Raw genomic sequence first — 25,826 nt, 5'->3', positions numbered from 1 at the left:
TGGGCCCAACCTGGAACATACTTGGTGTTAATAGAGAAAATTTGTCAACACATTTTCAAAAATTATGGATTTCATCTATGTAGTAAATGATAAATTATTTATCTCAGTAACTACAAAAAGAAATTCTACCAGTCCAGTATCATTTTTTCTTTTGACCTTAGTAGCTACTATAATATGTCCAATGAAATAAGAACTTTGATTTTGTTCTAGATATGACAGTAAGCCCCCCAAAGAAGGGGTTAATGGAATATGACATCATGAAATTACAAGGTAGTCATTCAGCCATAATCAGTTGGAGTGTCAGTCTGATATTTGAGTAGGTCTTAGGAAGAGTACATTGAACAAAATAGCTGTTTACAATCCATTTAGCCCAGGATTTTGCCTCTGACTTGGACTCTAGGTATTGTTGTGACCTCCAGGGGTGTTTGTGAGAGAACACAGTAGCACTCCATGATGTCACCCTGAGGAATTTGAGGGACATAGGCAATGAGGAAACAAAACTATCTCTCTTTACAGATGCTATGATGTTATGCTTTAGAAAATCCCAGAGAATCAACTAAAAAAACTACTTTAAATTATTAACAACTTTAGCAAAGTTGCAATATATAAAATAAATCATCTGCATTTCTATACATTACCAACAAAGTCTAGCAGCAAGAGATAGAAAGTGAAATACCATTTATAATAACAGTAGACTAAATATAAAATACTTGGGAGTCTACCTGCCAAGACAAACCCAGGAACTATATGAACACAACTATGAAACACTTTTCACACAAATAAAATGAGATCTAAACAACTGCAAAAATATTCATTGCTTGTGGGTAGACTGAGCCAATAAAAATGACAATTCTACCTAAATTAATCTGTTTATTCAGTGTCATATCAAATTATCAAAAAAGTATTTTATAGAGCTAGAAAAAATAATAAAATTCATCTGGAAGAACAAAAACTCAAGTATATCAAGGGAATCAATAAAAAAATGAAAAAAGATGGTCTAACCATACCAGATCTCAAACTATATTATAAAGCAGTAATTATCAAAATAATCTGGTGCTGGCTAAGAAATAGAGTAGTGGATCAGTGGAATAGATTAGGGACAAATTACATTATAGTAAATGATAAACCCAAAGATCCAAGCTTTTGGAACAAAAACTGCTGGGAAAACTGGAGAACAGTATGACAGGAACTAGGTATAGACCAGCATCCCACATATACCAAGATAAGGTCAAAATGGGTACATGATTTACACATAAAGGATGACACCATAAGCAAATTAAGAGAACATGGAATAGTTTATCTGTAAGATTTATGGATAAGGAGATACTTTAGGACCAAAGAAGATATAGAGAGCATTACAAAATGTAAGATAGATAATTTTGGGTTTTTTTAATTATTGAAATTATTTGCACGAACAAAAACAATGTAGCTAAAATTAGAAGGAAAGCTAAGGGGGAAAATTTTTTTACAACAGGTATTTCTAATAAAGCCCTCATTTCTCAAATATATAGAGAACTGAGTCAAATTTATAAAAATACAAGTCATTCCCCAATTGATAAATGGTCAAAGGATTTGAACAGGCAGTTTTCAAAGAAAGCAAAGCTATCTGTACTCATATGAAAAAAATGTTCTAAGTCACTATTAATGAGAGAAATACAAATTAAAACAGCTCTGAGGTACCAGCTCACATCTAACAAAGTGGCTAATATGACAAAAAAGGAAAATGTTCAATGTTGGTGGGGATGTGGGGAAAATGGGACACTAATGGACTGTTGGTGGAGTTGTGAACTGATCCAGCCATTCTGAAGAGCAATTTGGAACTATGCCCAAAGGACTGTAATACTGTGTATACCCTTTGATCCAGCAATACCACTGCTAGGTCTGTATCCCAGGACATCCACAAAAAGCGAAAAGGACCCATCTTTTGTGGTGGCTAAGAATTGGAAATTGAAGGGATACCCATCAGTTAGGAAATGGCTAAAAAAAGCTGTGGCATATGATTTTGATGTAATATTATTGTGCTATATAAGAAATGACAAGCAGGATGATTTCAGAAAAACCTGGAAAGATTTACATGAACTGATGAATAATGAAGTGAACAGAACCAGGAGAACATTGTAACACAGCAACAGCAATATTGTAGATCATAAATGATTTAGCCATTGTCAGCAATACAGTGATCTAAGACAATTCCAAAGAACTAATGATGAAGCATACCAATCACCTCCAGAGAAAGAACTGGAGCATGCTATTTTCCATTTCCTTTCTTTAATTTTTTTCTTTTATTCAAGTCTTCTTGTACAAAATGACTAATATGGGAATGTTATACATAATTGCACATGTATAACCTATATTTGATTGTCTCAGGGCGGGGGAGGAGAGGGAAAGAGGGAAGGAAAAAATTTGGAACTCAAAACTTTAAATAAAAATGTAAAAAAAAAAGTTGAGGGACATTTGTCAAACATATCAACAGAGAAATATATAATGTTCCCAAAGAGGAAGAATAGTGGAATGCCAATGTCATCTTTTTTGGTAAAGAGAGAAATCCTACCTCATTGCCGTAGGGTGCTAAATACAACTTTTGACAGCTCTACTCCCTGACTCTCTTCTCCTACCAGACCCAAAGGTGCCAGACAGGAGGGAAGAAGGGAGTGCCTGAACTTGTTAACGACTCTGGATAGGTCTGATGAAATGCCTAAAGGTTTGGAACATAGACACTTTGAGAGTGAAGTGCCATAATTGAGATCATTTAGCCTGGAGACATTATGGGATATGAGAGGAGATAGCCAGCTGTTCTCCAGTCACACTGAAGCCTGATCAAAAAGAAATGGAGTGGTAATAAGAAATATCAACAACAAGGAGCATTTGTGTGGTGTTTTGAGGTTTGTGGAGTGCTTCATGGTCACATTGGGACCTGTAAAGGGCCTCATTTGTCTCATCAACCCTGAGAAGCGGGCACTATTCTTTTCCTTTTCCTTTTATTTATTTATTTTTTGAATGGGCACTATTCTTATCCCCATTTTACAGATGAGGAAAATGAGGGTCAGAGAAGTTAAGTGACTTACCTAGAGTGACACAGTGAGTAAGCAGTATTTGAAGCAGTATTTGAACTCGAGTCTTCCTGACTCCAAATCCAGCAATCTGCTGCCTCAGTGGAAAAAGCATAAAAATCCAAATTACAAGAGTAAATCAACATTAAGCTATCATCTTCCAAGGCAAAAGGACAGTCCTTTTAAAAGGAAGCTAAGGGTGAATCAGATGACTTTTAACAATAAGTCTTCTATTCCTATATTGTTGTTTGGTTGTTTCAGTCCTTTCTGACTGTTCTTGACCCCATTTGGGGTTTTCTTGGTAGAGATACTGGAGTGGTTTGCCATTCCTTTCTCCAGCTTATTTTACAAATAAGGAAACTGGGGCAAACAAGGTTAAGTGACTTTTGCAAGGTCACACAGCTAAGAGTGTCTGGGACTGGATTTGAACTCAGAAAGATGAGTCTTCCTGACTGGATCCAAGGCCCCATGCCACCTAGCTGGCTGACCTATTCATGTGATAGGAAGAGGTTTTTCAATAGTGACTGAACCTTAATCTAGGTCACCCACAGAACTTGGAGGTAGTAAAAACTAAAATTACAGTGGTTCTCTTCCTTGCTAGAAAACAAAATACTGGCAGAAATGTAACCATCCACCATAAGGTACACAGTCGGGAGGAAGGAACTCCAGGGGCTCTTCCACAGTGGATGTAGAAGGTCAGGTTCAAATCTCCAACAACCCTACAGCCTCTGGTAAATCGAGTTATTTGCTGGTTCTTTTACAAAAGATGTAGCAAATAAGTGACTGTAGTCGAGATCAGCCCTGAACCTGTGGTTATGAGCTGCAGGGATGGGGGATGACACACAGTTCTACACCCCACCCCCACCCCACCTCACCTCACCTCACATCTCATCTTCTAACAAGGGAAGTTCTTTCCAGTAAATGGGAGTTTTGACAGTTTCATTATAAAATGGCTTCTCCACCCTTTCTCCCCCATTCCTCCCCACCCACCACCTCTTTGACACCTGGCTGGCTGCAGGACTCCAAGGCAAGTTGGGATATGTTGGCCGCTTTAAATCGTTACCAAGTGGAGTACTTCTGTGTGTGTGTGTGATGTGGTCGGTGTGGATGATTATCAGAACTTTGGAACTTTGGAAGCCATACTTTGTAATGAGCTAGGTTATCAATGGCCTGGTTCTTCCCTTACTCTTCCTATTTCTTAGTCTTCCAGAAATTCTCCAATCATAACACCATAAGGGCCCTTAGCGGTCCCTCATCTCATTACTGAGGAAAATATAGGGAAAGTGACTTGGTCAAAGCCCCGCAGCTATTAAGTGTTAATGCCATTATTTGAACTCAGAACTTCTGCTTCCAAAACTTGTGTTATTTCTGTTCCACTGGGTGAAGGGAATTGTTATTCCTCTCATCAAATTTGTGTTATCTCCCGAGAGGAGAGGGTTTGTTATTAAATCCATTTACCTCCCCAAGGAAATCTGGTGGGTCCTTTGTCTTAGGTGAGAGAAGTCCAAGGAAGACCTTATCTTCATTCATCTTTCAGCTGCTCAATCTGATGGTCTTTTTTCAGTGAGCCTTCCTGACCTCACTGGAACATCTAACCCCTTGACACTTGGGTTTTTGTGACACTACTCTCTGCAGGTTCATATCTTGCTTGTCTAATAGCTTCTTCTCAGTCTCCTTTCCTGGATTATATTCCATATGTCATACTCTAGCTGTGGGTTTAACTGTAGTCTTCAGACTCTGCCCTAGGCCCTTTTTTTCTCTGTGCCCTATCTTGGTGACCTCATCAACTTCCATGGGTTCATTCATCATTTTGATGCAGATGGCTCCCAAATCTGTCTAGCCTTCATCCTTATCCTAAACTCCAATCTGGTATTATCATCTTCTTTTTGAATATCCCCAACTAGATTTCCTGTAGGCACCTCAAACTCAACTTGTCCAATATAGACTTCCTTATCTTGCCTTCCACTCCAAAAAAATCTTTGTTACTCATTTACACTGCATGTAAGACTGTCAGCAGTTCCTTAACATATAGGATTATTTCCTTTCCCTTTTGGCTTTACCTTTGCTTTTGGCTACTAGGGAAGAGTGGCTTGGGGGAAGGGGAATGGTTTTCTTTCCATACCTCACCCTCTTCTGGTATAGGAAAGAGGACCCAAAAATAAATAATGACATTTTGGTGGGAGTGATGGTAAAAGTAGAATATTCAGTATTCTCTGTTTTCATTCTCCCTCCCTCAATTGTCGTATTTTGATGGGGATAGCTACCAAGTCCTTCAGAAGTATTGGGCCCCTACTATCAGAGGAAGCAGGGGCTTATACTCTGTTAGTTGAGGCATCAGTCATATGAACGGCATGGAAGGAAAAACTTGATGAGACATCAAGAAATCCTTCAAATTCACACTTCTTAAAGGATCCTTTTCTTGGTGCTATCCTCAGTATTTTAGGATCAATCCAATGACAGACTAAAAGTTCTTCAAATCCTCTTTTCACTATTCATTTCTGTACTTCTCACCTTTAAAGTCTTTGCCATCCTTTTAAAGCTCATGTAAATAAATCTGAATCCTCCTGTTTGCTGAACACACAGCTGCTTGCTTCTCAATAAGACTGATGATTTCTGGGTTCCTGAGAGGAATCCAAAGATTCAAACATCCAGGTGTTAACCATTATCTTGGTACAAATCAGAGCCATTTAGAGCTGAATTGTGGAGATAAGTCAGAGCTGTCTTCCTTGAGTATGTCTGAAAATCAGATTGAGATTTATTCAGCCCAATTTTTTGTTGGCATGGAGGTGTCTAGAACTGCTTCAGGAAATGGAGATTCCATGGCTGCCCTTTCTAAACAGAAGCTGGAGTGTGTTCTTGGTGAGGGAGAGAAGTAAGGAAGGAGTGCATCCCAGGCATGGGAGATGACCGGGGTTGCAATGGGCGTGGGGTGGTTCAACTCTAGTGTGTAAGGAACAGGGACAATAATGTACAGTAAGTCTAGAAAGATAGGTGATAATGCACTTTAACAATTAAACAAAGCAGTTTATCTTTACTCTAGAAATAATAGGAAACTCCTAGATTTTGTTGTGTAGGGAGAATGACCTGGCCAGATCTACACCAAGAAAAATCACTTTGGCAGCTGTGTAGAGGACAGGCTGAAGAGAGGCAGGGAGACCAATTAAAAAGCAACCTAGAAGTTCCAGTAACCAAGGTGAGAGGGGATGAGAGCCTGACCAAATAGCTTTTGTGACACTATTTTCTGGTTCTACTCTTGTCTAACCACTCCTCCTTAGTCCCTTTGCTAGAACAAAATCCAGATCACACCCCCTGACTGTGTGTGTTCCCCAAGACTTTCCCCTAGGTTTCCTGTTCTCCTTCTACACTCACTCCCCTGGTGATCTCTTCAGCAATCAGGAATTTAATTGTCATCTCTAAGCCAATGATTCTCACATCAATATGTCCAGCCCCAGTCTTTCCCCTAAGCATCCAGCCATCTCTTATCGCCAATTTGATATTTCAAAGTATCTAAGACAGCTCAGGCTTGACACATTCTTATCTCTTCTCCCAAATTTCCCCATTCCTATTGAAGGCAGAATGATTCTTCTGTGAAGTTCATAAACACTGTGCTTTTCTCCTTACTCTCACTCACCCCACATTTCCAGGCAGTTTCAAAATCTTGCTATGTCTCGCTCCACGAACATCTCTTTTATCTGACCCTTTCTCACTACTCATAAAGTTCTGGGGTGCTACCTCAGAGTTGTTTTAATTTTCATGTGTCCAATCAGTAGAGATTTAGAGCATTTTTATATGACTCTAGATAGCCTTGATTTCTTCTAGAAACTGCCTATTTGTATTCTTTGACCATTTATCAATTAGAAAATGGCTCTTGTTTTTATAAATTTGATTCAGCTCCCTATATATTTGAGATAGGCCTTTATCAGAGAAACTTGCTATAAAAAAAGTTTTCCACCAGTTTCCTGCTTTCTTTAAATTTTGGTTTTATTTATGCAAAAACTTTTAATTTCATATAACCAAAATTACCCATTATATTGCTGTGATCCTTTCTCTTGTTTGGTCATAAACTCTTTCCTTATCCATAGATACAACAGGTAAAATTTTCCATGCTCCCCTAATTTGCTTATGATATTCACCCTTTATGTCTAAATCATGTACCTATTTTGACGTCATCTTGGTATACAGAATGAAATGCTGGTCTATGCTCTGATGAAGGTTTTTTAAGGATGGGGAAGACTTGAATATTTTGAAGTGAGTAAGGAAGGAACCCATAGAAATTAGGTTGACAATTCAGAAGAGGGAGGGGAAGGGAATAAGCATTTATAAAGTACCTACTATATGCTGAGCACTTAACAAATATTATCTCACTTGATCCTCACAACAACACTTCCAGGCAGATGCTGTTATGATCCTCATTTTATAGTTGAGGAAACTGAGGCAGACAGGTCAAGTGACTTGCCCGAGGTCACATAGCTAGCAAGCATCTGAGGCTGGATTTAAACTCAAGTCATCCTAGCTTCAGACTTTCTATCCACTGTGCCACCAGCTGCCCCCAAGGGATTGAGAGAGACAGTTGAGGCTACAATGAGCTGGAGATGTTGGGAGGGATCAAGTCACGGACATATACAGAGCCATCAGCCTCCAACTAGGAATCCTGCCCTTCCCTTAGTGTGACCCTCTGGGAATCCTCAGTCCTGGAGCAGAAATGATCTGAACTTGTCTCCAGCCTTTGACTCCCCCAGGGTGCCTGGAAGGTCAGCTCCTCCAGGTCAGAAAGTTGTTATCTTTCATCTTCGGCACCTAGCCCTGTGGCCCTCAGTAGGTCCTCAGTTAATGTGTGTTGGCTTGTACATGATAGGTGCTCCTGTTATGTCTTTGTTGAATGAATGAATCAACTTTTCTAGGCCTCCTTTTACTTAAGGGTCTGTGACCTCATTCTGTGGCCACTTCCTCCTCCGGTTCAGATTGAAGTCCTTCCGTCTGTATCTTTCTCCAAGTCCTCCCCAGATCAGCCCCCACACTGTAGCCCTTGTTCAGATTCTAAGTCTTAGAAGATTCTTGAATTTCTTTTAAAAAAAGATTTATAAAATTCTTAAAGAATTCATCAATGCCAGTGTGATAAGTGCGTCAATTCTCCTTCACTCATCTGTAGCAAGAAAGCCAATATTCATATGGTTCACTTCATTATTCATTAATTCATTAGTCTCTGGGTAGAAATTGCCCAGTAAGAATTCCCACAGTCTGGGGTGGCTAGGTGGCTCAGTGAATAGAGCACCAGCCTTGGAGTCAGGAGGACCTGAGTTTAAATCCAGCGTCAGACACTTAACACAAAACTAGCAGTGTGACCTTGGGCAAGTCTCTTAACCCCAATTGCCCTCCAAAAAAAAAGCAAAAAAAAAAGTCCCACAGTCTCAGCCTCCTCTGTTATGTCATCCTTAGCACTCCCTCAGCATCCTTTTTGACTCTGTACTGCTACTGTCACAGTGAAAGGAGACCAATGTCATCGGACTGTTGTGGATTTTTATCCGTTTCATGGTTATTGGCTAAAAATTCATTATCTCATGTTTGTCCTGGTAGATGGGCCCTGCCACCCTCTGTCACAGAGACTGTGCTCCAGGCAGGACCAGCTACAGCCTGCCCTCCAGGCATGGGGTTCAAGAACCTTGGGTCACCTTCATACTACAAGGATGCATCAGACAAGGACTTCTGTGAAAAAGTGCTTTCTTTTGTCCCGAATCTCCTGATTCAAGCCTGAAGGGGAGTTCCCTAATTTGATTCTTCTAGGATATGGTGAAAGCTAGATTATATCTCTTCTTCCTCTTTAGAAATGGAGCGGGGGGGGGGGACCCAAAATAACCTTTCAATTCTGTTTCTAGTGAAGCCAAATAATATTAGGAAATACCATAGTAGGATGATAATGAATATTTGGCAAAATGTGGGCCATGTCTTTCAGACAAAGGTGAATGAAGTTTTGTGTTTTCATAGGTCTTGCCAAGAACATCTAAAACCTTTCATTTGGATGGTGGGGGCAGGAGTGCAGGAAAGGCCAAGCTGAAGGAAGAATGTGGTTTTGTTGCGCTGTCAGAAACTCTCCTATCTCAGTAGGCTCTTTTCCATAGTCCTGGATTCAAATCTTCAAAAAAAGCTCAAAGTTTGCCAATAGTTGCATCACACACTAAGCTAGTTTGCAGAGCTTTTAATTTGACAGATACAGAAAGGTGATTCAGTCCTTTGGGGAAGTCATCTGTCAACAAGTAGGTCAGTGTTGTGCCAGGCACTGTGCTAAATGCTGGTGATACAAAGGGAAATAAAAACAGACAGTCCCTGCCCTCAAGGAGCTTACATCCCAGTGATCCCCCATTAGATTGCACAACACACAAAAGGTACCTACCTGGCAGGGGCGTGGTGGAGAGATCCAGAGAAGTCCAGAAGCTGGTGGGAAATGGGGAGAAGACTGCTGAGCCCCCTCTTTAAACGAAGGCCCAGAAGCTTGTGGCCCTGCCCTCTATTCACAAAGTCTAGTCCCAGGGGCCGAGGGCACAGATGAGAGGTGAGATCCCGGCAGTCAGTATTTGAGGACACTGACATTTCCTGATGATTTGTCTCCTGGGGAAAGGGTCCAGGAAAGTCCCACAGAAGGGTACGGTGGGAAATGTGGGAATGAACGTGCTAATACTATGAACTGCTATAGACCAGGATTGCTTCTCAGGGTAGTCATCATTTATAAGAGAAGAACAGGCTGAAGCATTTGTGGTTGTTTTCTTTTATTTGTTGTAAGTTCAGGTTTCGATCTTTAAAGATGACATGCCAGCAGGGTCGGCCCAGGGAGAGGCTTCATGGGTGACTGCCTTGCTGGAATCTTTGCCTGGGGTCCGAGTCCAGTCCTCTGCTTTAGCAGTTCAGAATTTGTGTCACATAGCAATTATGGAATTTCATTCTAGAACAAATGTTATCCATCATTTTGTCCAGTTCCCTCATTTTTGAGATGAGGAAACGGAGGCATACCAAGGTAGAGTATGTTGCTTGAGGTAGTAAGTAGCAGAGAGGACAAGACCCTGGGAAAACAGTTCGCAATAACCAGATATAAAAGTAGTATCAATTTATTAGTTTAGGTTATTATTAATAGTAGCTTACGTTTATAATGGCACTTTATCATGATGAAACACTTATATACATTATCTCTTTTGATCTCCACAATAGATCTGAAAGTAGGTAAAGTGTGATCATCATCGTTTAATGTATAAGGAAATTGATGATTAAAAAAGACTTGCCCAGGGGTACACATCTACCACATAGTAGCTCAGACTTTATCCATTTACATCCCTTGTTCCTTCCTCTGCACTGTGACACCAGCCGTCTCTGGCATAGCTCCTCTTCCAGGTTACCCACAGAGAGAGCACTGGGTGAGGAAATCCATTCAGGGACAGAGCTGAATTCTCAGTTCCTTTCTGCTCCCCTGATACCATCTGAGATTTCAAAGTACAGAGACAGAGCCTCATACTTAATTGATCCAAGTACAAGATTGGGCTTCTAGGTGGTACAGTGGATAGAGCACCGGGGCAGGAGTCAGGGAGACTCATCTTCTGTAGTTCAAATCTGACCTCAGACACTTGCTAGCTGTGTGACTCTGGGCAAGTCACTTCACCCTGTTTGTCTCAGTTTCATCATCTATAAAATGAGCTGGAGAAGGAAATGGCAAACCACTCCAGTATCTTTGCCAAGAAAACTCCAAATGAGGTCATCAAGAGTCGGACACAACTGAACAATAACAACAGAATTGTAGGATAACCCTGACCTTGTAAACACTTACTAGCCATGTGACCCTGGGCAAGTCACTTAACCCCGATTGCCCTGCCTTCCCCCCTCAAAAAAAAAAGGGCAAAACAAGCAAAGCAAAACAAAAACCTGACCTTGTGGGACAAGGATGGGAAGGGGTGCATGAGTATACCCAGATGCTGATTTTGGATCTGGTTCTGGTTCTGAGAGATGAATCAGCAAAGAAAATCGGCCCAGGCAACTCAGCAGGCTGCTTCTGAGTGCCCCAGATTGGGAGCATCTGTGTGGTTAGCAAACTCACCTAGACAAAGGGAGCAGGAGTCCATTATAAATACACCAAGCTAGAGTCAGCAGACAGACCCAGGCACCTTTGAATACACCAGTCATGAGCCCTTTGATGTCAGAGGCTGCTCATAATGAACTCCTTGGTCATTCTAGCTCTTCTGTCAAGCTTCTCCTCTTACTACCGACAGCAGGGAGGGGAGGCTACATCAGCCCACTGAAATATCTGTCTCCCAGTTCTCTTTTTCAGTCTAATTCAATTCAGCAAATATTGAACATCTGTGTGCAAAGAGAAGAAAAGAAGCATAGTCGTTGGAGCTAGCCTTGACACCTTCATCAGACACAGACTCTTTGACCCTAGCAAGTCACCTGATCACTCGTTCCAAGCCTGAATTGGTAGAAGGGATTTTCTTATCCTGAAGTTCCCTATACCAATGAAATCATCGGTCCAAACTATCCCTACTATGTGATAAGCGGAATGGAGATTATAAAAGTAACACGTGATATTTGTACCCTTCAAAGCACTTACAAGTAGAGAGGATCCAAGAAGTGATGAATCCAAGACAGAGTCTTAAGAGATATAAGAGTGGACCCCAAAAATGCACTAGGGATTTAGAAGAGGAGGCTAGCACTTGGAGCTGGATCAGAGAAAATTTCATGGAGGAGGAGGCATTTGATCTGGTCCTTGGGTGAGCAGCAGTATAATGAGGAAAAATGGTAGAAAGGTCAAGTCTTCCAGGCAGAAGAAATAGCAGAACAAAGGTGGAAGAACAAGATCTGGATTATTGCTCAGTTTGACTTAAAACGTAAAGTTTGGGGTGGAAAATTCAAACTGGAGACGTAGTTTGGGACCACATTTTAGAGGCCTTGAATTCCAGGCTAAAGAGTTTGGATCTTCTTTGGGAATCCATGTGGAATCATTGAAGTATTTTGAATAAGAAAGTGCCGTGATAAAAACGGCACTCTAAGATTCATCAAGTGACATTGTGTAGGATGAATTGAAAGGGTTTGGTGCTGGAGCCCACCTGTGGGGTGCTAGGAAGGACATTAATGAGAAATTGTCCGAAGTACTCGTTCATAGAACTTGAAGATTATTGGGATGTTGTGGGAGGGAGGGACAGGAAGTGGTCAAAGATGATGTTAAGTTTTTGAGACTGAGTAAAGGAGAAAATGGTGATATGGAGACGTTTTTGTGTGTTTGGCTTCCTTACTCAAACACCTTTCTGCTGCATTAGGATTTTGCCAACCTTTTTTTTTTTTTTCCATTTCTTCCTTTCCATTGATAGTGAGAGTCTTTTTCCTTTGACTAAAACAGCCTCCCACGCTATGACTGATAAGGATCCTACTCATCCTCTCAACTCCCTTTTATGACTAATTGAATAGAAGATAAGCATCTTATTTCTAGAATTATTAAGTCACTTCCTCATAAGGGGAAAGGAGAAGGAAGGGAATAAGCGTTGACAGGATGCCTACTATGTCCCAGGCCCTATACTAAGTATTCAATAAGTATTACCTCATTTGATCCTCACAACGATCATGGTGAGAAGATGCTGTTATTATACCTATTTTACAATTGGGGAAACTGAGGTGGGGGTGAAGTGATTTACCCAGGGCCACACATCTAGTGTCTGAGGCTGGATATGAACTCAAGTCTTCCTCGTTCTAGGCCTAGCACCTCTCTCCACTGTTCCTGCTATTTGCCTACCATAATAGCTAGAATAAAGGTTTAAAAAAAAAAAACCAACATACACCTAAATGGGAATAAGTATATTTCTCCCAAAATTGGAAATACCTTAATGTATATGTGAGGTTTTAAATTAAATATAGTATTTACCAATAAGCCAGATATCCTTAGCTGCTTAGTAAATAATTACAGAATTCAGAGGAACCAAAATATTATCAGGGCTAGGCCCTCTCTGCTTTTACAGCTCAGGAGGCTTTGAAGTTCAGTGGCCTGTTATTTAAATTGTTCCATTTCCCATTTATGAACTAGACCTAGTTTTCGGTACCCTTTGTTCACATACAACAACAAAACAGCTTCTTTTACTTGGTGAAGTCAGAGGGTGCTTTGTGTGGTGCCATCAGAGGAGCACTGGTTTTGGAGTCAGAGGGAGGACCTGGATGCATTTCTCTGTGGGCCTCGGTTTCCTCATCTGTAGAATGAGGGCATTGCCGAAGAGGGCTTGCAAACCCCCTTCCGACCTTCCTGCTTATGAGTCTGACTCCTCTGCCACTCCCAGCCCCCTGGATGCTGATAGCCACAGGCTCTCTATTTACATGCCTGAGTCAGCACTAGTTGAGTGTTGTAAGTGTCTTTAGCAGGACAGTGCAGTCGGACTCTGGGTCAGACCTGCAGCAACTTGAGGCAGCCTGGAAACATCTCCCAAAGCATGACTCTTCTCTTTGGAGACCTTCCCTTTCATTACAAATCTTTCCCAGGGCTCAGCTCTTCTCTTGGCTTGAGGCCAACTCTCCCCACACCCAGGCGTGCAAAAAAGCCTTGGCTTTCCACCTGGCACCTGGGGGCAAAGCTTGGAGAGCTGCTACCCAGAGCTGACGGTCTTGTCAAGCACAGCCATTGCGGCTTCTCAGGGGGCTCATCGTAGGCTTGCAGCAGCGCCTCAGAGATTTGGAGAAAAGTCGCCAATGTGCCAGGAATTTAGAGGCCCTGAATGTGTATTTATATATTCGTGCAGTAAATGACAGCACTCTTTTAAGTAAGTGGTGGTGTCTGCCTCTCATCTACCCCTTCCGATTTGTGGGAAAAGGACTGTCCATCAGGCTTCTGAACTCAACAGGGCCTATGACTCAGTTTCTTGGGAAATGTCTGTCTCTGGGCTCTTGGGTTTGTGACTGACCCTTAAATGCAAAACATTTGTACAAAAGCCCCTCTCCCTTCTCTTTAAAGTTATCTGATTATCTCTCTATGCCAGTGACCCCCACATCTCTCTTTCCTGCCCCAGGCTCTCTCCTGACCACTGGTCTCATATCACTAACTGCCTGTTGGGCATTTCAGACTGGATGACCTGGAGACACAGCAGACTCATGTCCAAAACAATTCACTGTCTTCTCTCCCAAACCCACCTGTCTACCAGACTTCCCCTCCCTGTTTCCATTGGGAGAAGCAGTCTTTCCAGTCTTTGCTTTTGTGATCGAAGAGTTTTCCTTGTCTCTTCATTCCCCACCCACATTTCCAATTATTTGCCCAAGTCTTGCCACCTCTATCTCCACACCATCTCTCATGTAGGTACCTTGCTTATTGCTCACAAAGCCACCACCTTGTTTCATATATTCATCCCCTCCCAATCTAGACTATTTTAATGACTCCTAATTGGTCTCTGCTTCAAGCCTCTCCCCCTGCTTCTGTCCTTTTTCATTTAGCTGCCAAAATGACTTTCCTTAAACACAGATCTGACCAAATGCAATTCCTCTACTCTATAAATTCCTTTGGCTCTCCACTGAACTTTTAAAACAAATGCCATTCATAGTGTTTTTGTATTTCCCATTGTATCTCTTCCCCATGCCCTCTCAGAAAGCCATCCTCTATGATAAAGAAGAAAATAAAGTTAAACAAAACTAGCATATTAAAAAAAAGTTTAATCTTACATTCCCCCATGTTTGCAAAGAAGCGGGGGAAATGGCTTCTCATATTTCTTTTTTTAGCACCAGCCTTGGTCATGAGCATTTTACAGCATTCAGTTTTGAGTGTGTTGTTTGTTGTTTTACAAGTTATGGTTATTTCAAATCAGCTCATAAAAATTTTCCATATTTCTCTATATTTGTCATTTCTTTTTAAAATTAAAAAAAATTTTTCCAATTACGTATACAAACCATTTTTAACATTGATTTTTTTTTTTAATTTTGAGTTCCAAATTCCCTCCCTCCGTCCTTCTTGAAAAGGCAGATGAATTGGTGCAATAAGGCAGCTAGGTGGCCCAGTGGATAGAACACCGGGCCTGAAGTCAAGAAGACCAGAGTTCATATCTGGCCTCAGACACTCACTGGCTGTGTGCTGCTGAGCAAGTCACTCAATCCAGTTTGCCTTAATTTCCTTATATGTAAAATGAGCTGGTGAGTTAAATGGCAAACCACTCTAGTATCTTTGCCAAGAAAACCCCCAAATGGGATCACAGAGAGTCAGAATTCATCATTTCTCACGGCACTATAATGTTCCATTATACCTGTGTACCACAATTTATTTAATCACTCCCCAATTAATAGATATCCACTTTGTTTCCAATTCTTTGATACCACAGAAAGTGCTACTATAAATATTTTGGTTAATCTGATCGAGGCCTTTCTGTCACTGACCTTCTCAGGGTATTTGCCCAAGCAGTGGAATCTCTGGTCAAAGAGTACATTTAGTCACACTCTTCACATAATTCCAAATCACTTTCCAGAATGATTAGAACAATTCACTGCTCTACCAGCAATTCATTAATGTACCTATCTTTCATCTGTACTTCCAGCATTGAATATTATCATCTTTTATTATCTTTGTTGATTTGCTGGGTGTGAGGTAAAACCTCAGGGTTTATTTGATTTACATTTTTTCTTGTGTTGATTTGGGACACTTTCATTTGGTTTCTAATAATTTCTATTTCTTTTTTGAGAATTGTTCATATCCTCTGAACAGCTATCTTCTGAGGAATGGCTTTTGGGTTTATATATTTCTATTATTTGTCTGCATATCTTGAATATTAGACTCATAAGAAATGTTCAATACAATATGTTTTCCTCAGTAAATCAATTCCATTCTTACCCTAGTTGCATTAATTTTGTTCATATGAAATCTTTACTGTTTCACATAATCAAAACTATCTTATCTTATCTAATCACTTCTATCCCTTTTTTGGTTAAGCATCCAGTCCTGATTTGTAACTGTGAAAAATATGTGATCTCTTTCCCTTTTAATTTTTTTATGGTTTGGTCTTTAATATTCAAGTCTCATATATAATTTGAATTTATTATTGTATATGGTGCAAGATGTTGATCTAAACCTAATTTCTGATTTTCAGTTTTCCCAGCAATTATTGCCAAATAGTATTTTTTTCATGATTTATGTTTTCAAGTTTAACAAGAAGTCTTAAATTTTAGAAAAATAAATTGGGAATCAAAGAAACAAAACTAAAGTCTGATTCTTCTAAAAGACCAACAAAATTAGCCAACTTGATTAAATAGAAGAGAAAAGAAAGTCAAATTAACAAAATAGAAAAGGAAGAAATCGCAACAGAGGAAGAATTTTCAGAACTTACTATACACAGTTATAGTATATAATATAATGTCATAGTATATTATATTATGTTGCATATAATATAATATATTATATAATGTAATATATATATAATAGTGGGTATAATGTCAACAAAATTGATAATTCTAAAGAAATAGATTAACCAGAAATATATAATATAATGAACACTAAGTAGAGATCTTAAATAATTCAGTCTCAAAAAAGGAAATTGAACTTCTGTGAAGTAACTGTCCAAGGTGGAGGAAAAACCCAACAACCTAATTCAGATGGATTTCTATCTGTGGAGAGATGGAAAATTATATTAAAATTTTAAGAGATGATACTACACAAATTATTCTGAAAAGCTGAGAAAGAGAGCATTCTTCCGAACTTGTTTTTTGATAAAAATGCAGTCGTAATATCTAAGCCAGGCAAAAACAAAGAAAAGAAAGAGAACTGTAGACCCATGTCATTAATGAATATTAATTTTAAAATGTTAAATAAAATTCTGGCCAAAAAGTTACAGAAATTTATCCAAAAAAAAATTTTCTGTGGTCAAACTAAATTTAGACCAGAAATGTAGAAGACTCAGTGTTAGGAAAACAATATGATAATTAATCATTAAAAACAAAAACATCCGAAACCACATGATTATAGTAACAGATGCAGAATCAGTCTTTGACCAAGTACAACACTGACATATTATTTAAAAAAATATACAAAATATAGGCATATTTTTAACATAGGATATTTTTAATCTGATAAAAAGCATCTAAAATCAAAAGTAGAATTGTAGTCAATGGGGAAACACTAGAAGCTTTGCCATTAAATATAGGAGTAAATGCCCCTTTTGCCTGCTGTGATTTGTTATAGTTTTAGAAATACTAGAAACATTGATTGAAGTAATGAGCTCCAGTCCTTAAGATCTTATCAATAAGACAAAAGAAATAAAGGCATAAATATAAGGCAAAGATAAGAAAAAACTACCCCTATCTGCCAATGACATGATAGTTTACTTAGAAAATTCTGAGGAATAAGCAAAGAAATTAATTGAGATAATTAATAGTTTTAGTTAAGTTGCAGGCTACAAAATAAACCTGTAGCAATCAATGGCATTTCTTTATAGCAATAACAAAACCCAGGAGGCAGTAATAGAAAGCAATGTCCCATTTCAGAGAACTACAAAATGCATAAAATATATGGGAATGAACCTACCAAAGCACAGTCAATAGCTGTATAGACAGAATTAGAAAACACTCCTTAAAGGAATAAAGAAGGGGCGGCTAGGTGGCACTGTGAATAGAGCACCGGTCCTGGAGTCAGGAGGACCTGAGTTCAAATCCAGCCTCAGACACTTAACACAAAAAAACTAGCCATGTGACCTTAATCCCAATTGCCCTACCTTTCCCCTCCAAAAAAAGCAAAAAACAAACAAAAAAAGAAATAAAGAAAACATCCATAATTGGAGAGATATTCAGCACTATATCAACCAAAGGTTTCCTACATAGATAGAGCAAGCCATAGTATAGAATTCCATTCGAGGAGCAGAAGATCTGTAGCACAGGAATAGGATACATGGGGAAATCGATGGGGCAGATAAGAATAAAGTGTCCCTTCCAGGTCTGAACCTGGGGTCGTATATGAAAAGTGTAAAGTCTACAAAACCATTTGGTATTCGTTAAAAATAGGAAGGTAGATCAGTAGAATCAATGAGATGAGGAAGATCACAAATAATCCCTGTTACCTTTAAGAACAGCATTCGGAGCGGTATCTCTGACTTCATTGGCCTACAGAATGAATGAGGAAACTCCCTTTCCCTGTGCCGCTCAGAACCTTGTCTATAACCTACAGTCTTAGTTTCTGCCCTCCTGGCTTTAGGGCCAGCTCTCTATCCACTATACCATACCCCCTCCATCAGGGAAATGCATAGATGACAGATATGAAAAGAAAGGGGAGATGGTGTGAAAAACCAGAGCAAAATGATTCAGTGAGATCAAACTTGGAGGAAGGTGTTAGCAAGGAGAATGCATTCTTTTGGAACTTCCCAAGGATTGCCAATAAGATAAACTAAGAACTACTCGTTACTAAAGCTTCTCACAGCTTAGCGCTAACCTACTTTTCCAACCACATCACACAATCAACGAGCATTTATTAAGTGCTTAATATGTGCAAAGTTCAGGGGATCCAAGAATAGCAAAATCTTCCTGGCTCTGAAGTCTTGCCACTGGCCTTCAGTGAGGCTGAAGACTTTGCACAGCTCTCTGCCTCACTTAAATCCAACTCTCGAAGGAGTCAAGACATCACCCCATGATGTCATTGGTCCTCCTCAAGAAGGAAGACCGAACAGCAACAGCAACAATGAGTAACTGAAATTCTAACTGGGAAGATAACGTGTAAATTGTTATGTTGAAGGTAAATACAAAGGAGATGGAAGGTATTCTGCTGCTACCAAAGGGCCAAAGGGAAAGGGCTCCTGCCAAAGATGGCCTTTGTGCTGAGTTTTGAAGGATGCCAGGGCTTCCAAGAGTCAGAGGTTAGGAGGAAGAGAATTCCAGGCATGGGGGACAGGAGATAATAGCTACTAAATAGCACTAATAAAGCACTTTAAGGTTTTCAAGGCTCTTTATGCATATGTTATCTTATTTCCTCTTTATAAGAACTTTCAGAAGTACTTGCTATTATTATCTCCATTTTATAGATGTGGAGACTGAGACTGAGGCTAATGACTTGCCCAGGATTATACCACTAATAGATATCTGGAGCAGTATTTGAACTGAGATCTTTTTTTCCCCCAAAATCTAGCACTATATTCACTGTGCCACTTAGCTGCCTAAGATAGGGCATCATGTGTAAGAAGCAGCAGCAAATCAAATGTGGAGAGAAATTATATGTGTGAATCCTGGAAATACAGGAATGGGCCAGGTTATAAAAAGTTTTAAATGACCAACAAAGGAGTTTATATTTGGTTTCAGAGGGTAATAGAACCTGCCTCCTGGATATTTCACATTGCATTTCTTGGAAACATTGAATCACTGAAGTTTATTGAGTGACATGGTCCGATATCTACTTAAGGAGAATCTGGTATCTCTGGGGATGACAGATTGGAGTAGGGAAAGACATGAGGCAGGGATCCCAGTTAGAAGGTGCCGCAGTCATCCAGGCAGGATGGAACATAGGGCTTAGGGTGGTAGCTGTGTGAGTAAAGAGAAGGGATTATATGCAGCTGTTCTTTTGGAGAAAGAAGTGACAAGATTTGATAACCGATTAGATAAATGAGGTTATTGAGATTAAAGATTCAAGGAAGCCATCAAGATTTCAAACCTGGCCAGCCATTCTGGAAAGCATTTTGGAACTATGCCCCAAAAGTTATTACACTGCCTGTACCATATGACTCAGTAATACTATTACCAGGGCTCTGTCCCAAAAGAATCAAAGAAAGAGGAAAAGGACCCTTATGTACAAAAATATTTCTAATAGTTCTTTGTGGTGGCAAAGAACTGAAAACTGCCCATCTATTGGAAATGATTGAACAAGTTATGGAATGTGAATGTGATGGAATACTATTGTACTATAAGAAATGATGAAGGGGATGGTTTCAGAGAACCCTGGGGAGACTTATATGAACTGATACAAAATGAAGTGAGTAGAACCAGGAGACAATTTACACAGTAAGAACATTACAAATACAAAAAGCTTTAAAAGACTCAGGGACACTGATCAGCACAATTACCAACCACATTTCCAGAGGATTCATGATGAAACATGCTATTCCACTCCAGATAGAGAGGTGATAGACTCAGGTTATAGATTGAGTTGTTTTTTTTTTAACATAATCAGTGTGGGAATTTGTTTTGCTTGACCATACATGTTTGTTACAGGTTTTGTTTTTATTGCTTTCTCAAAGAGGGGTGAAGGGAGAAAATGTGGACCTGAAAATAAAATTGAATTAAAAACAATTAAAACCTGGGTAACTGATAAGGGTGGTGGTGCCTTTGACAGTAATAGAGAAGTCCAGAACTTGGTAATTAATGCAGGACTGGAACTCAGGAGGGACCCTGGGACTGAATAGATGGATTTTGGAATCCCAGCTTAAAGATCATTGAATCTCATAGGAGCTGATGAGATAGCCAAACCAGAGTGTCTAGAGGAAGGAGGGTCCAGAGCAGAGCTTTGGGGGACACCCACATATCCACATGGATGCAGATCCAGCAAAGCATTTTGAGGAGTTGTGAGAGAAGGTACAGAACCAAGAGAGGGCAGCTTCAGTTGTAGGGGGAGGTTGGAAGTCAGGCCGCAGAGGGTTTAGAAGACAAGGAGGAGAGACGTAGACACACCGAGAATGCCATTTTCAGTTTCATTGAGAAAGACAGGGAAAGATACAGGATAAGAATCTAGGGAAGATTGTTTAAGGCTGGGACATACATATAGACTACAGGGTAAGAACCAGCAGACACATAGATTGAAGATTAGAGGGGAGGGGGTAATAATGAGGATAATCTGCCACAGGAGCTGGGAGGGAATGAGAAATCTCCTGGGATGAGGGCAGGCCTCTGCAGGCTGGTCATAGGGGACTTCCTCCTGTTACTCACACATGGTGCTCTAGCTCTCTAGGCCTTAACACTGGCCATACCCCCTGCCCGGAAGGTTCCACCACCTCACCTTCGCCTCTAGATCTTTTACTTCTTTCGAGGCTCAGCTTGAACACTGCCTTCTGCTAATGCCCTCCTTCCCTAAACTATTTCATATTTATTTCATATTTTAAAAATATTATTATCTCACACACACACACACACACACACACACACACTGTTGCTCAGGTCTTCCTGATTCCTGGTGCACTGGATAGAGGACTGCTCCTGGAATCAGGAAGATTCATCTTCCTGAGTTCAAATCCAGCCTCAGACACTAACTAGCTGTGTGACCCTGGGCAAGTCACTTAACCCTGTTTGCCTTAGTTTCCTTATCTGTATAATGAGCTGGAGAAGGGAATGGCAAACCCCTCCAGTATCTCTGCCAAGAAAACCCCAAATGGGGTCATGAAGAGTCAGACTGAAAAACAGCGCAACAACTTCCTGACTCCAGGCCCAGCACTCTGTTCCCTGAGCCATCTGGCTGCCCTGATACAAGCCATTTAACCCCAACTCCCCTGGAGCTTACACAGCACGTATGTAGATATGTAGATACTATTTCTGTGTCTGTATACACACATATGTATATATACATACATACACACATCTATCCATCCATACAGACATGCATATGGTATGCAAAGTAGGTAGAGAGGGCTCTAGCAGATGGAGGGATTCAGGGAAGTCTTTTTGTCGAAGGTGGCACTGGAGACGCAGCTTGAAGGAAGAGAAATCTGCAACGTGGATGAAGGGTTAGCACGTTCTAGGCATGAAAGGGAGATCAAGGATCCAAAGGAGAGGAGGTGGAGAGAGAAAGAGAGAGAGAGAGAGAGAGTGGGGGGGGGTGTAAAAGAGAAGAAAGCAGTTGGGTTGAATGGTCCAGTGCTGGTGAGAGATAAGATGGATGAGACTGGAAAGGCAAGTTGGGGCCAGACGTGAAGGACTTTGAAAGCCAAACGTAGCAGTTTATACTTGATCCTACAGGTAATAGGGAGTCACTGGAGTTTATTGAGTAAGGGAATGATGTGACCAGACACATACTGAAGGAAGTGCTCTTTGGCAGCTCTGGGCAGAATAGGATTAGGGGAGTCAATTAGGAGACCCTTGTTGTAGTATAGACAAGAATTGATGAATGACTGAAATAAGGGGTATGTATGTGAGGAGAGAGAAGGGGATGAATATCAGAGACAATAAGATTTAGCAACTAATTGGAAATGGGGGGTGAGCAATTGGGGATGACTCTGAGGTTGAAAGCCCAGGAGAAGGGAAGAATTGTGGTGCCTTTGACAAGACCAAGGTGGTGCCAGCTAGCATGCCAGGCTTAAGTCAGAAAGAACTGAGTTCAAATGTGTGGCCCCAGACACAAACTAGCTGTGTGACCCTGAGCAAGTCACTTAACCTCTGTTTGCCTCAGTTTCCTCCACTGTAAAATGAGGGTAATGGGGCAGCTAGATGGTACAAAGAATAGAGCACTGGAGTCAGGAGGACCTGAGTTCAAATCTGGCCTCAGACACTTGACACTTACTAGCTGTGTGACCTTGGGCAAGTCACTCAACCCCAATTGCCAAAATAAATACATAAAAGAAAATGTAGGTAATAGCAGCACCTACCTCCCAAGATTGTTATGAAGATCAAATGAGATGATATTTGTAAAGCACTTAGCACAGGGCCTAACACATAGTAGGTGCTCTATAAATGCTAGCTGTCATTATTATTATTGTTTAGGAAAGTTAGAAGAGGGATGGGTTTTGGGGGGAAAGATAACAAGTCTTCATTAAAGACATGTTGAGTTTGCGATGTCTATGGAATACCCAGTTTGAAATGTCCAGCAGAGAGTGATTTCGGTCTGGAAGTCAGGAGAGAGCCTGGAGCTCAGCATGTAGGAGCCTGAGGGCTGATGAGGCCCCTAAGAGGGAGAGGATGGAGAGAGGAAAAAGGAACTTAGGATAGGGCCTTGGGCATCCCCCCAGTCAGGGGTCTCATCTACTCACTGTTATAAGACTATAAGGAGATAATGTGAATGATACAACCCCCTAAAGCATGAAACACTGAACAAACATAAGGTATTTCTTTTTTTTTTTTTAATGTCTTTTAAGATAAAACTTGGATTTCTTCTTTTTCCAACAGGGGACATGGTCTCGAAGTACCGAGAACCTTTGATTCACACCTTCCTGAGGGGAGTGAAAGATCCTGACAGCAGCCTCCGGGCCAGCAGTTTGTCCAATCTTGGAGAGCTCTGCCAGAGGCTCCACTTTCTCCTGGGCCCGGTTGTTCACGAGGTACCACGTGATGCTTTCCAAGCTGCTTCCTTTGCTCTCTTGTCTCTCGTTGGAGCGTAGTGACCTTTAAGATGTAACTATAAATGTGAAGCGAGCTGTTGTCCTTCTCTGCACAAGCCTCCTCCCTCACCATCCTCATTCATACGGTCACTCTTGTTTTTGAAGAGAACAGTGGTGGTGGCGGCATGGTGGGGGTATCTCTAAATGGGGAGAAAGGACAGATTAACATGTGACCAGCACTTCTCTTGTCTGCATGTACATACATGTAGATGTGTGTCGATCTGCATGTGTATGTTTAACATACACACACATATAGACATATCTGTGTCAATCACCTTTTGGTTTACTCACATGTTCTGCTTACTCTGTACAGAAAAGCCTCAAGAATGAAAGCTTAGGGGATGACAGGTAGTGTGCGTGATTTGGGAGGCAGTGTGCCTACAGACTCTAATTTTAAATACTTGAATATTGTGCTCAGAAGAATCTACTTCATGCAAAATATGTCATTTCCTGAATCTGCATTTGACATTCCATGCAGAGAGATAAATAGGCACCTTGGTCTATTCGCTGTGATTTCTTGGCTCCCTGCTATTAAACGCTTCTGCTTTATTGGTAATAAGGTACTTTGGCTGTTATTGGATTCTAATTACAAGGGTTTCTGCTGTTACTTAATGCCGACCTAGGGCTTTTATCACATGTAGCTTCCACATCAACTGGTTCTTCCTTTTTCCCCAGGGGCTGTTTCTTGAAGGCCTACAAGTCCTGTTCTCATACTCAGGGTCTGATTTTGGTCTTTAATCTCTTAGAAATAGTTCTTCATGCCAGAATTTTCAGGTACTTAGAAACCTCAGGGGCCTTGTTTCCATCTGTATGGTTTCCATCTATAGTGGTCATGCCTTCCCTCCTCTTCTCCCACGATATCTCTTGAATGAATGAATCGATTATTGTCTGTTGATCACACCCTTCCCTTCCACTCTAGCCACTCTCAGGCCACCATCCCCAATTAGCGCCTCCCAAGTGGCTGCCCTGCCTTTCACATCATCTCCCTCTAGCCATCTCCTTCACACCCTGCTCTGATCTTGTTTCTCTTCTCCTCAGAGGCCTTCAGCGTCCCCTTATTGCCTACTGAATAACTCTGCACTCTGGGCCCAGTAGAATGTACTTCCAGTCCAGCTCCCCAGCCTTCCTCACACTCCTCTTCCTGCCATCCTACACTCTGGTCCTGCCCTTCTCCATTTCTGCTTTGCTCATATTATCCCCCTTACCTGTGATCTATGTCTACTCACACCAGCAGATCTTCATCTGTTAAGATCTTTTGTATCGAGACGATTTCTGGTCCGTGTTTTCTTGTCCTTCTCCCCCATTCCAAGCCATTTGGTTGTAAGCTCTGGACTCTGGTAATCCATGAATCCCCAATGCCGGATGCTATGGCTTGTATGTAGTAACTTATTAATAAAAGTTTTGTTGAATTGAATTTAGCAGTAGCTCTAGGTTAAGATATCAGTGTGATGACCCTGTCATTAGCAGGGACAAAAGGAAAAGAGAAAAAGCCTGGAGAGATTGTTTTTCAAATACGAAGCTACTTTCGTCTGTTTTTCTCTCAGCCCTCCCCCCAGGCACACAGTGCATGTCCCTAGTCACAAGACTGCTCTCCTCAGAACCAGAACCAAGTATCATCTCATCAGCTTTTAGAACAGGCATGCAGAATGGTTAGGAGGCTGTGTCATTGTCACAAATGCTGATGTATACTGTCAGCCTGTGGAGTAGACACGCCTTGCCCCTAATCACCGGCCCACCATTTGAGACCGGAAGGGCAAGGGCACAGCTCCTGTTTTCAAGTATCACAGACCTTGCTCATTGACCTCCCTGCAGCCGAAGATCCCTGCTGACCTTCAGTCCCTTGGTTGTCCCAGTTCTCTCTAGGCCATCCCCCCTGTGCTGGTCACTCTCTCCTCTTCTCCTCATATTGATTCCCGGGTGAGCCAATCCAACTCTACACTTTCCTCCTCCCTTGACACCCCAGCCCCCTTATCACATCCCTGATTACAGCCAGCCAAGCCATGGATCACTCCTACCATCCTCTCTGCCTTCTCGCATACCCACATGCTGCTGCATGAAAATGGGGAAAATCACCCAAGAGGTTCCACTGCAGATGTAGGTCACACAACCTCACCTGGGCCCTCACCGCCACTAGGCCCTCCTACTATATCCCACTTATAATCTCACTATCCCACTCTCCACAGACTTATCTCATCCTTCCTTAGACCTCTAGGCTCTCCCTCCCCCCACTGTGTCAACTGAGAACCTTGCCTCCTATTCCACTGAAAGAATGGAGGCCATTGGCTATGAACTCCCTCATCTTGTCTCCTACCCCTTAGGAGTCTTTGACGACTCTCCCCTCCCTCACATGATGAAGTGGCTTTACTCCTCACCAGGACTGGTTCAAGTGACCTCATTCCATCTTGTCTCCTCCAGCAGACTGCCCCCGTCTTCCCCACTCTCTCACTTATTTTTAATCTCTTCCTCTCTACCGGCTCACTTTCTGCTGTCTGTAAACATGTCCATATCCCACCCCCCATCC

The 25,826-nt window shown here is 41.2% G+C and overlaps 1 protein-coding gene and 1 long non-coding RNA gene across 2 annotated transcripts in view; one reads left to right on the top strand and one right to left on the bottom strand.

The window, feature by feature from the left end:
• Positions 1-4,037, bottom strand: part of LOC138159280 (uncharacterized) — a 40,719-nt gene extending 36,682 nt beyond the window's left edge. Inside the window, exons 1-2 of the long non-coding RNA XR_011167858.1 lie at positions 3,931-4,037; positions 3,066-3,144 (exon numbers count right to left, since the gene is read on the bottom strand). This is a non-coding gene — a long non-coding RNA (uncharacterized lncRNA). The remainder of the gene's footprint in view (positions 1-3,065; positions 3,145-3,930) is intronic.
• Positions 1-25,826, top strand: part of TANGO6 (transport and golgi organization 6 homolog) — a 205,972-nt gene that overhangs the window by 130,204 nt on the left and 49,942 nt on the right. Inside the window, exon 16 of the mRNA XM_069085484.1 lies at positions 23,094-23,245. Coding sequence (XP_068941585.1) covers positions 23,094-23,245 — 152 coding nt within the window. The remainder of the gene's footprint in view (positions 1-23,093; positions 23,246-25,826) is intronic.

This window comes from Petaurus breviceps, unplaced genomic scaffold (genome assembly GCF_028583685.1).
Source record: "Petaurus breviceps papuanus isolate PSGF00001 unplaced genomic scaffold, PetGlider_PUasm1.0 176, whole genome shotgun sequence".
In the NCBI taxonomy this organism is placed as follows: domain Eukaryota; kingdom Metazoa; phylum Chordata; class Mammalia; order Diprotodontia; family Petauridae; genus Petaurus; species Petaurus breviceps.
Note: the sequence above shows the minus strand (reverse complement) of the source record. Positions and strands in the feature narration are given on the sequence as shown.